This window comes from Palaemon carinicauda, chromosome 5 (assembly GCF_036898095.1).
Source record: "Palaemon carinicauda isolate YSFRI2023 chromosome 5, ASM3689809v2, whole genome shotgun sequence".
Taxonomy (NCBI): domain Eukaryota; kingdom Metazoa; phylum Arthropoda; class Malacostraca; order Decapoda; family Palaemonidae; genus Palaemon; species Palaemon carinicauda.
This window is the reverse complement of record NC_090729.1, coordinates 119,954,213-119,966,712: the sequence shown is the minus strand read 5'-3', so window position 1 is coordinate 119,966,712 and position 12,500 is coordinate 119,954,213. Positions and strand designations below refer to the sequence as shown.

Here is a 12,500-nt window from a genome sequence, read left to right as displayed (position 1 = left end):
ATTGGCTATTTTGGGCTATTTTTAAACAAAAATGACGTCATGGAAGATTCCAGAATGCAAGGATAAAAGAGCTCCACACATTGTTTATTTTCACGGCCAATAGATGGCCTTAGCAGTAGAGTACCAAATTGCTAATTATCCCCATCATCCAATCATCAAAATTTTAATTACTTTATTTCTGTTGTTATTTGGGCCAAAAATTGATCTAAAACAGAAGCACGTGAAATTGATATCCATTGTTGTCTGGGCACAACTTATTTCTTGGGAAATTACAAATTCCACGAAAAATGTCACAGAAATATTACCTCAGCAAACAATCGTTAGTTTAATTACATATGGGGGTCTGGGTGGTGGTCAAATATGCCACATGTACTGAAATCGATGAGACAATCAAGTAATTACAGAGTTATTTGATATAATTTTCAATCACCTTTTTTATGAAACCATGAGATAATTAAAGTTTCATTGTATGGCATGTATTGTTAGTAAGAACTACGCAGAATAGCAATAAGGTTACATTGCTAAAGGCAGAATAACGCACTCCTCTAAACCCCCCTCCCCCCATTCCTTACATCTTACCGAGTTTTACTTTACCGCCAATAGATGGCATCAGGGGCACCTTGTCCCAACTAATTTACAGTATAGTGTTTGACGACCACGTGGGTCAAAAAAGTGTGGTAGGAAGGTAGAGGCTAGAGAATTGATAGTTGGTAAATTGTCCAACGATCATTTCCTAATTATGAATGGATATTTTTATCAGAAAATGGTGTGAAATTTTCATATGGTATCGGAAGCAACCCGAGTTTACTTATAAAAGTGTTTAATGTCTCCTTCCTTCATCATAATACAAAGATGGTAAGTCATTTTCCCCTGCAAGTGACCAAGATAACAATCATCAGCATAGTTAAGGCTGGTGAGACGAGTTTGGGACAGCGCTGCCAAATGGCATTTCTTTGAATGGTGAATATCGTTATTCATTATATATTTAAATCATTAAAGGGGTAATAGATATATGCCAGAAAATGCGTGACTATGGTGTAATTTGATGTTCTTATAATCAGCGTAATCAACGTAGAGAAAACGGATGATGAAATAGAAAATAGTCACATTTCTGTGTCTTCATCAACGCTTAACTGTGTTGCGTTATCCACCTGCGAATTTGTGCTTGTTGATAAAGACGTTCCAGAGTGTAAATCAGTTATAAAATGAACCTTATCATCATCTCCTTGGGAAAGGATACAAGTAAGTAAGGTTGTTTTTTGGTTCAATATAGTTTAAAAGAATTCATAACTGGTAACCTAATACTTATTAAATGATGTAAGAGATAGATTTTTATATTGAATGGGGATACGTTTACTGATAAATAACACGTATAATCAACTACGCTTTTCCCAGATGTAATATCTGAGTTGTTGTTGTTGCTGTTGTTGTTGTTGTTGTTGCAGGTTGCCTGGCCCTTACGGCCAGGCACGGGCTCTTGCACGCTTGCAGCCCGTAGTTGTTTGGCTTGATTTTTTTTTTTTTTTTTTTTTTTGAGGTTTGTAGGTGATATGGGATAAACTACGACTTTTATTTGTAGGTGGTTTGGGATGTGGGATAAAGATAATTAGAAACTTTTGTTTATAGTTAAATCAGCTTTTGCCTTATTTTTAGAGGCGTCCCAGCCTGCTTTGGTCAAATGAAATGGAAAAAGGTGACGAAGGAAAGCAAAACTTGGTTCAACAGTCTGAAAAAAAAACTAAATTAGGAAAAGTACGAAAATTTTGAGGAATTTTTTTTTACCTCGATTTTTTTCCCTTGGGGATTCATACATCTGTTTGTCACCATGGTTATATAAAGAATGTTTCCAATTGTTATTATCAGGGCAAGGAAGAGTTTTAGTAAGTTCTAGAATGATTTATTAATTTATTTAGGGAGAAATGATATCTCTTTATATTTTCGATTTAGTAATGCTTTGTGAGTTGTTCTTAAAATCCTGACTTGTTATCTCTCTCTCTCTCTCTCTCTCTCTCTCTCTCTCTCTCTTTGTGAGTTGGTCTTAAAATCCTGCCTTGTTCTCTCTCTCTCTCTCTCTCTCTCTCTCTCTCTCTCTCTCTTTGTGGGTTGGTCTTAAAATCCTGCCTTGTTCTCTCTCTCTCTCTCTCTCTCTCTCTCTCTCTCTCTCTTTGTGAGTTAGTCTTAAAATCCTGCCTTGTTCTCTCTCTCTCTCTCTCTCTCTCTCTCTCTCTCTCTCTCTCTTTGTGAGTTGGTCTAAAATCCTGCCTCTCTCTCTCTCTCTCTCTCTCTCTCTCTCTCTCTCTCTCTCTCTCTCTCTTGTGAGTGTTAAAATCCTGCCTTGTTCTCTCTCTCTCTCTCTCTCTGAGTAAATACTATATGTTGTCCTTCATCCATAAGCGTGATTATTATTGTGACCTTACTTTATAACATTGAATTCGTCTACTACTTCTCTCTCCTTGGATTAAAATTGTTTAGGCTAGAAGCTGTCTTAATAAGAAAAAAAGTTGCGTCACCTAAAAGAACGTTTTATTTGAATGCCTGGAATCTTAGGTTATCTTCCTACTACGAACTCGTACATATTTTTTTTTCTTTTATTTGCCCAATAATTCTCCAAACTTCAACTTTGAAACATTTGGGTTCATTGAAACATGCACTATACGAGTAAATGGTAATGATTTATTGCTTTATAAGGACCTTCAGGGGTCACAAGATGTCCAGAATCTACATTATAGTAACAACAGAGATTCCAGGCGAAGTAAGCCCCGCCCCGTGATGACGTCATATCCAATCAGGGATGAAGTTCTCTATATGTCTATAGTCAGATTCCGGGTGAAATAAACCCCACCCCATTATGACGTCATAGCCAGTCTTGTCTCCCACGTTAACAGCTTTAAATTTGTAAGGGAATGTATTGTGACCGTTGCTAACGTTTAAGACAAGTGATTGGCAATGATGTCATCAGTAGGTGGGGCTTATTTCGCCCAGAATATTTGTGGCTGCCCCTTGAAAACTAATCATTTTCGTAACAATAAAATCAAAGCTACCATAAACAAGACTCCTCTTTTCATTGAAGGCTTTGTTGAGGAAAAAAATACGATACGTTTGTGTTAATGAAATGTACAAACATTGCCCGTTGCCTCAATGCGAGGTAGTACACTACTTTTCTTGCAAGCTAAAACTGGCGTTACAACCCATTATCAATTGATTACTGTTCTTTTCTCTGTGAAGTGGTAGAGCTATTGAGAGTTCAAAACACTTTAATGATTCCCTACAGCTCCTTGCTCTAGTGGTTTAATTATGCAATTTATTACCAATAGGCTTCTATTTAGGCATGCACTTAGTAATTTGTTTTGTGATAACTTATAGTTTTCATATTTTTTTTCACTTAGCTTTTCTCGAGTCAATATGGTTTTCATTCATGGGTATTTTATTCAATAGCAGTTAGTATTGTAACTTTATGTTCCTTGTTTGTAATAATTTCGAAAAAAAATAGACTATGATTATTACTTTGGCTTAAGATTTAATTGAATACTGAATATCATACTATAAACTCACAATTCCAGTACCTACTCTAGACACTATAGTTAATAACTATATCACAATTGCTCGTGAGAAAGTCTAAAGCAATTATTAAGAATTATGCCGTGAGACTTTCCATTCTAATCACCGGAAATATACAACTATGGTTGCGTCATAATATCATCTCAGAAGAGTTTTTAAAACTTGTTTGCATTGCTAAAATTAAAGCAAAAACATATATTCATAGCTCAAGTATAGTATAGTCTTAGGTAGTGCCATAGCCTCTGTACTATGGTCTTCCACTGTCTTGGGTTAGAGTTCTCTTGCTTGAGGGTACACTCGGGCACGCTATTCTATCTAATTTCTCTCTTTTTTGCTATAATTTTTTATAGTTTATATAGGAAATATTTATTTTAATGTTGTTGGTATTCTTAAAATATTTTATTTTTCCTTTTTTTCCTTTCCTCACTGAACTATTCTCCCTGTTGGGCCCCTGGGCTTATAGCATCCTGCTTTTCCAACTAGGGTTATAGCTTAGCTAGTAATGATAATAATAATAATAATAATAATAATAATATAACATTCCACATAGTGTAACTAAAAGATGTGATTTTTCACATTTAGTTTTGTTATTTATTATAAAGTTGACATATAAACATCTTACCAGTACCACAAAGTTCATTGTTATCCTAAAAAAATAGAAGCTAATTAAATCAGCATCTGTTAATACAATTGAAAATATATATTATTTTGTGCATGTAACTTCCCTATTAAGTTTCCTTTGATAAATCAGGTTCATAGGCATAAAAGTGTTCATTGTTAAATCAGGTTCATAGTCATAAAAGTTTTCATTGTTAAATCAGGTTCATAGTCATAAAAGTGTTCATTGTTAAATCAGGTTCATAGTCATAAAAGTTTTCATTGTCAAATCAGGTTTATAGTTATAAAAGTTTTCATTGTCAAATCAGGTTCGTAGTCATAAAAGTTTTCATTGTTAGATCAGGTTCATAGTCATAAAATTTTTCATTGTCAAATCAGGTTCATAGTCATAAAAGTTTCCTTTGATAAATCAGGTTCATAGTCATACAAGTTTTCAGTGTCAAATCAGGTTCGTAGTCATAAAAGTTTCCATTGTCAAATCAGGTTCGTAGTCATGAAAGTTTTCATTGTCAAATCAGGTTCATAGTCATAAAAGTTTTCAGTGTCAAATCAGGTTCATAGTCATAAAAGTTTTCATTGTCAAATCAGGCTCATAGTCATAAAAGTTTTCATTGTCAAATCAGGCTCTTAGTCATAAAAGTTTTCATTGTCAAATCAGGTTCATTGTCATGAAAGTTTTCATAGTCGTGAAAGTTTTTTATTGTCAAATCAGGTTGTAGTCATAAAAGTTTTCACTGTCAAATCAGGTTCCTAGTCATAAATTTTTTTATTGTCAAATCAGGTTCCTAGTCATAAAATTTTTCATTGTCAAATCAGGTTCATAGTCATGAAAGTTTTCATGGTCAAATCAGGTTCATAGTCATGAAAGTTTTCATTGTCAAATCAGGTTCATAGTCATGAAAGTTTTCATAGTCGTGAAAGTTTTTATTGTCAAATCAGGTTAGTATTCATAAAATTTTTTATTGTCAAATCAGGTTCCTAGTCATAAAATTTTTAATTGTCAAATCAGGTTCATAGTTATAAAAACCTCGGAAAAAAAAGTATTTGGTTTATGCTCTTTTGTTTCCAAGCTCAAAGCTCAAATCCTGAATCACAATACCACACAAGATATTTCATGCAAAAGTTATAAGCTTACGAACCATCAACTGCCTCTTTGAAAATTTCACAAATGGAGATTACAGGCCCATACACACTTCCAGAAAGTTAGTAATAACTGAAGTTGACTGGAATAACGAAATTATTACATGCTATTATAAGGCTTTTGTGTAAGAAAATGTACCAACAAGAATTGCTTCATATTATAACCAAGGGTGAATGAAAGATATTTATTCTGTGAATAGCAGACGAACCAAAAAATAATAACTTAAGTTGACTGGAATAACGAAATTATTACATGCTATTATAAGGCTTCAGTGTAAGAAAGTATACCATCAAGAACTGCTTCAGATTATAAACAAGGTAGAATGAAAGTTATTTATTCTATGGACTGCACGAACCAAGAAACCATTTTAGCTACACAAGTCAAACTTCAAGATATCAGACCTGTTTCCATAAATTCATCAAACATTGACAGAAAACGAGGCTTGAACAATGAATTTGAGTCAGGTTTATCTAACATTCTTTCTCTGAAATCTCTCATGAGTTCTGCTACGTCTCTGTCTGCAAAGTCAGAAACTTCTTCAGGTTCCATTAACACAGCTGGTAAGACCATCATTGCAAACATCAAACCAACTTTATTCTTATCTCGAAATTCCTGCAAGAGTTCCTCTTTGTTAAAGTGCATTGGCAAGTTGCCCCCTTCAACCACTTTCTTATAGGACGAGTGGTAAGTGGACAGGAAATGGTCAATGTTGGGTCTCCGTATGTCTCCAGTCACACTGGTGTAGAAGAAGTAGTTCAAGTCAGTTGCCAAAGATGCCTCTCTACACAGTTGAAGATCGAGTAACATGACGTCCGTGGGTTGGCCTTCGTCGTTGTATCTGAAAAGATAAGGAATTGGAAAAGCAGTATGCTATAAGCCCAAGGGCTCCAACAGGAAAAATTAGCCCAGTGAGGAAAGGAAACAAGGAAATAAATAAACAACAGGAGAAATAATGAATAATTAAAATATTTTAAGAACAGGAACAACATTAAAGTAGATCTTTCATTAATAAACTACAAAAAATCTGTCAAATGCTCTGCGTTACAACTTGTTTGTGGGAGAGCAGTGTGCAAGCCTCTATGTTTATCAGCAACTGAACCAGTATCCTTTATCGAGATTTAACTTACCTAAACAAGGTGTTGTTGTTCCAGAAGTCCCCATGGCATATGCTGTTGAATCTCTTGCTTTGCATCTGAACAGTAACGACATCTTCTACTTCATCTTTCAACGATTTCATCCAGCCAATGGCAGTCTCGTATCCACCCATTTTCTCCAGCATCTTCACTCCATTATCAATGTTGCTTTGAAACATCGGTAAGAATACTTTTTTGGCAGTGGGAGTGAAGGTTAGCCAATCCTTAGCGAGAAATTCATACTCTGTCGCTGCAGTCTTCCCTTCATGATACTTGTTCATGAGAAGATAAGACGCACTGTGTAGTCTGGCAAGTTCAGCCATGACAAGGTCAATGTGATCTTTATCCATACCTTTCCTTCGGTCGAACATTTTAAAATCCCTCGCCCTCAGATCTTCGAAATAAATCTGCTCCTTCCCATTTTCTAAGGATATATATAAACACTTAGGGATGTGAAGTATTTCTTGCCCTGCCAAAACTAATTCTCCATTTAACGCTGGTACGATTTCTTGATAAAACTTTGACTCTTTTGTGAAAAAGATCGATGTTAAATCTGGAAAACCCTCTATTACCTTATGGGCGCTGAGTTTGACAACATAATTAATCCTACATTTTTCTTTATTACACAAAGAATATGTAACTTCTACGCTGGTAACCACACAGACATAATTATCACCAGGTTTGGTGAAATCAACGACCTTCCAGGATCTTAAAAGAGCGTCACTTCCCTTGTCAGCTTTAAGAACTTCTTTGATATGTTCCTCAGTAATCAGATCTTGGGGTCTAATGGGCTTCTCAGTAGGTGCCACTGCAAAAGAAAAAAAACAATAAACGTTAAAAAACCTCCAATAATAATCAAGCTATTTCATTCATATAAATATCCAGAGGGGAACTAAGAATAGAGTTTCTTGTTTTGAGAGGTTTTTGTATACACCATATTGCGCTCTCATGCTCACCATATACCCCTTCCACATTACTGGAATTTTTATAAGAATTTAGAGGTCTATACACCTCATTTCAACGTGAAGTAGCTTCCTTAGATTTTCATGATATTCATCTGATTGTTAAGTACTGTTCTAACTCGTTTCATATTTTTTGCACTTCTATCGTCTTTACTAAAGGAATGGGTCCTGTTGTAGGCCCTCAATCTTTAATTTTGATTTAACATCTAATATGGGCACCAGTCGTGGTACGTCACTTAAACTGATTGAGAAGGATTTTGTTAATCAAATGGCACTAACATATAACAAATGCGGCAATTCGTGAGGTGGCAGTGTCCAATGTGAACAATATAGTTAGATTATCAAGATGGAGATGGATGGGGCATATTTCAAAAAAGGAAGATGAGTTATTCCAAAATGTACCTGAATGGAAGCCTTTGGACAGGAGAGGGTGTGGTAGACCAAGAGAAACGTGACTGATGGCAAAGTGCTAGGAGGTTGGATCTGAGAATTGTGGTGAGCTCTGGGAAATAGCACAGGAAAGAGTCATATAGCGTGAATTCATTGAGGACTATTGCATTCCGTTTGTGCCAGAGGATTAAATAGGTATGCTTTTTTCACTTCCTTCAAGTCACCAGTGTAGCTTCTGAGGACCTCTGTTGTCTAATAAAATTTTTAGGCCCTTCCACACGAGGGTAAAATGCACGGCGGGCAGACACAGTTACCAATTTGGTTGTATGGGTGACGATCATGAGTGTAGACGAGGAAACAATGGGTAAACCATCGAAGTGCCCATGTCCATTGGTGAGACACTGGACAGGCTCCTGGCTATTGTCAGACACAACTCTGTCTGCACTCTGCCGGGTGTCTGGCCTATGTCATACGTTCGCCTGCCTGTGCCAACTGACTGCCTTGGACTGTTTGATCTGGTATCACTCTTTCAAAGCAAAAGAGTTACGGGTAAATCAAGGCCTGCCCTGCATTTACCCTCCGTGTGGAAGGGCCTTTACCAATTTTGTTGTATGGGTGATGATCACGAGTGTAGATGACGTTATAGACGAAAAATAACTGACAAACCATCAAAGTGCTCATACCCATTGTTGAGGCACTGGATAGGTGTCTGACTATTGTCAGACGCAACTCTGAATGCCCTCTGCCCTCTGCCCAGTGTCTGGCCGTGTCATACGTTTGTCTGCCTGTGCCTAGTGACTGCCTTGGACTGTTTGATCTGGTAACACTGTTTCAAAGCAAAATAATTACGGGCAAATCAAAGTGTCCGCCCTTCATTTGCACTCCGTGTGGAGTGGCGGATGCCTGTCATTCCTGTCACCTTTACTTGTCTAGCGTTTTTTCGTAATATCTCTAAGGACTTTAACAGAGTAGGATTTGAGGGTTATTTAAGCTCGACTTTTTTTTTTTAACATTTTACTCTTCATTCTACGGTTTTTGCAAATAATATTTAATCAATCTGTAACAGTCTTTCTTAGTAATGAAGCAACTGTTCTTTAACTCATGTCTAGTGGCGTTCTTCTGAATTTGTTCTCTTGTATTTTTTTCAAGAAGTAATAAATAGAACAAAGTACAAGGACTCTGTTACATCAAGATTGCAGCAAGAATTAATAGATCTCCAATCATTATGAGATATCGCTTCGTGGTCAGATTCCATTATCTTTACAAGTAATCTAATCTCCAAAGGACATTGATGCATAACATCACAAATATATATATATAGATATATATATATATATATATATATATATATATATATATATATATATATATACTGTATATATATATATATATATATACAGTATATATGTATATACATATATATATATATATATATATATATATATATATATATATATATATATATATATATATATCATTATCATCATCAGTCGTTACTAGTCCACTGCAGAACAAAATCTTCACAGGCATGTCCATCCACTTGCGTCTGTTTACGGTCCTTCTATGCCAGACCACACTCGCAAACTTTCTTAGCTCGTCAATCCATCGTCTTCCCTTCTTTCCCCTGCTTCTTTTGCAATCTCTATGGACCCTTTCTGTTATTGTTAATGACATTCTCATTACATATCCTGCCCACGTCCATATCTTTTTCTTACATGTTGTTAGAATATCTTCTACTTTAGTTTGCTTATGTGTCCATGTTGCTTTCTTCTGTCTCTTAGTGTTATTCCCATCATTATTCTTTCCATAGCTCTTTGAGTTGTAACTAGCTTATTTTCTAAGATTTTAGTAAGGCTCCAAGTTTCTGATATATATATATATATATATATATATATATATATATATATATATATATATATGTATATATATATGTGTGTGTGTATATATATAAATATGTATATATATGTATGTATATATATATATTTATATATATATATATGTATATATATATATATATATATATATATACAGTATATATATGCATATACATACGCTATAGCAAACAAAAAGTGTATGTATATATAGTATATGTGTGCATGTGTGTTTGTGATCTTGTGTGCAAATGTAATCAAATGGGAAGGGAAAACAACGTATGCAGCATAAACGTAGCAAGATAATCCTATGGTAAAATCAACATATAAGAACACTTGGATGCTTGATACAGATGATAAATCATTGAAAGCAACGAAAAGTTTCATGATGTAAACAAAGCGTGCCTTAGAATATTATTATTATTACTTGCTAAGCTACAATCCTAGTTGGAAAAGCAAGATGCTATAAGCCCAGAGGCTCCAACAGGGAAAATAGCCCAGTGAGGAAAGGAAAAAAGGAATTTGGAATATTTCAAGAAGGGTATCGACATTAAAACAAATAAATATCTACAGTAAACAGAAGATGGACTGGTTCGGTGAGAGAATGTTGGTCTGAAGTGAGTGGGTATCAAGTTTATGTGGTTCTTCAATGTCGTTCTGGATTCAGTTATATAAGATACGACTAAAAAGGACACTGGACGTAAGCTTAATGTTGTGATAAAAAAAAGACGTGGAATGGATGTTGTCTGCATATGCTACTTACCTCTGATTCCCCAATTTTCACTGATTCTATTCAATCCTATTATATCCAAATTTATTTATTTCAGCTCCTCTAGTAACACAGCAAGATCTTCTTCCATAGACAGTGTCCTGACGTTTGTTACATTTGAGAGGAGGTTATGTTTTCGATCCTGTTTGTCCATTTGTTTGTGTGTGGACAACCTCCTGGCCACAATTTTACTCATAGAGTAGTGAAACTTTCAGGGATTGATAGTTATGTGGAAGTGATTCAATTTTGAAAGTCTTAGGTCAAGGTCAAGGTCAAGGTCGAGAAATAATCTGCTGTAGCGGAGGTCATAATTTTACTCGAAGAGTAATGAAACTTTCAGAGATTAATAATCAAGTTAAGACTTGGGAGTGCTTCAATTTAGAAAGTCCTAGGTCAAGGTCAAGGTCGAGAAAAAGGTCGAGAAATAAGCTGCCGTGGAGGAGGTCTGCGCTCTGCTGAATGCCCCCCAAGTTGGTTCTGTGTTGTTTGAGGATGTTTAAGATAAATCGCAGAAGGTTAAAAGAGAGATTGAAATCTTGAGCAAAAGGAGAAGGCAGAGAGTAAATATGATCAGCATCAAGAAATATGGAGACAGACATATGTGGTAACAAAGGTTAAAGGTCTCTAGTTTCAGTTCCATTTTCATCAGAATAGATGCCCAACGCTCACTATGGTGCCCAACTACAGCAGTGGTCTTCCCCGTAAATAACTTAAACTCACGGCCCCAAGAAGGGATCGATCTGCTGCTATGCGAATGCTAGGCGAACACTTTACCACTGTACTAGCCAGGAGGCAAGCATATATGAAGTGCTAGATCAGAGTATCTGAAAGTGGTTCAGTCATGTGGAAAGAATGAGCAATAGCTTTGGGAATAGATGGTTTAATTCAAAAGTAGACAGTGGGGGAGGAAGACCATGAATTAGTTTGATAGCTAGCGGGACAGAGGTATGAGAAAGGAAGAGCCTTGGTATCCAAGAAGCAGATTAGTGCTGCAGTACATGCAAGATAAGGTCAAATGGTCTTATATAGGGTGGGGACGGGGGGCAAGTTAAGTACGCTGCTTATCTTGTGTATCTTATGAGACTTCTGCCTTGTATCAATTGGTTATCGTGGAGGATTCATTGCCCAGCGCGTTCATCAACAATTTCGAATATCTTGAAAGATTGTACACTGTTAGAAAAACAGTAATTCTAATCGAAAATTCTTTGTAAAATATATCGTTCTCAGATATAATTCAGTAAAATAAAGGCGACCGTAATTTTACCCTACTTTGTTATTGTCTTTTACGGGTTGGTGATTGTAATATCACTCCTTTACGTCCATATATCCGTTTTATAAAACGGTAAAAGCCTGGCAACATTTATTCCAGGATTTTTACAGTTTTTTACGAAAAAATTCTAAGTGTACCATGTTAGGACAAACGGTTTAATGTTATAGAAAACATATATGCACAGCATTTACATAATGACATTACCAGAAGTTGTTATCTTTCCTCTTTCCAGCCAGTGTTTTCGGGATGCGGATGCAAGCCCCAAGCCCTAAGCCACTGGCACAGTGGCATATAGCCTATCATAGTAGTCACCGACCAAAAATGAATGTATGTTGACATCAAAGTTCGACTATTAAATAATAAGTGGTGGAATGAGCTTCTTATACACTGCATGGCAATGGGTATTGTATTTTCAATGAAAAATTATGCTATGAGAGAGAGAGAGAGAGAGAGAGAGAGAGAGAGAGAGAGAGAGAGAGAGAGAGAGATATGCCAGTAAATTACCATAAATCTCATCGCAACGTTCTATTGAAAACTAACACACTTCAGGACGCACTTCTAGTCAGCGTAGGACTACAAACTTTCCAACTATGATTATCATACTAAGAAAATAAACACCAAAAAAAAAAGAAAAAAAAAAAGGAAGGTATGACATACTAGTAGTATGAGGGGACGAGGCTGCTTCACCACCACACCAAACTAGAGACGACACTGTCACTACTAACAACAATGGCCCAAGGAACAAATTGAGAGAAGGCAACTCGCTGCTAGCCCCTCTGTGAATCAGT

General features: G+C 35.9%; 1 protein-coding gene across 1 annotated transcript; it reads right to left on the bottom strand.

Annotated features, from left to right (window-relative positions):
• Positions 1-4,135: 4,135 nt before the first annotated feature.
• Positions 4,136-12,484, bottom strand: LOC137641442 (uncharacterized). The gene is made up of 3 exons (XM_068373984.1): positions 12,370-12,484; positions 6,445-7,258; positions 4,136-6,155 (listed from the first exon to the last, which is right to left on the bottom strand). Coding segments are annotated over exons 1-3 (1,266 nt in total). The 5' UTR covers positions 12,371-12,484; the 3' UTR covers positions 4,136-5,704.
• Positions 12,485-12,500: the final 16 nt, after the last annotated feature.

Coding starts and splice junctions, on each gene's coding strand:
- LOC137641442 (XM_068373984.1), bottom strand. Junction 6,156..6,444: donor AACAACAACACCTTGTTTAG/GTAAGTTAAATC, acceptor TTATCTTTTCAG/ATACAACGACGAAGGCCAAC.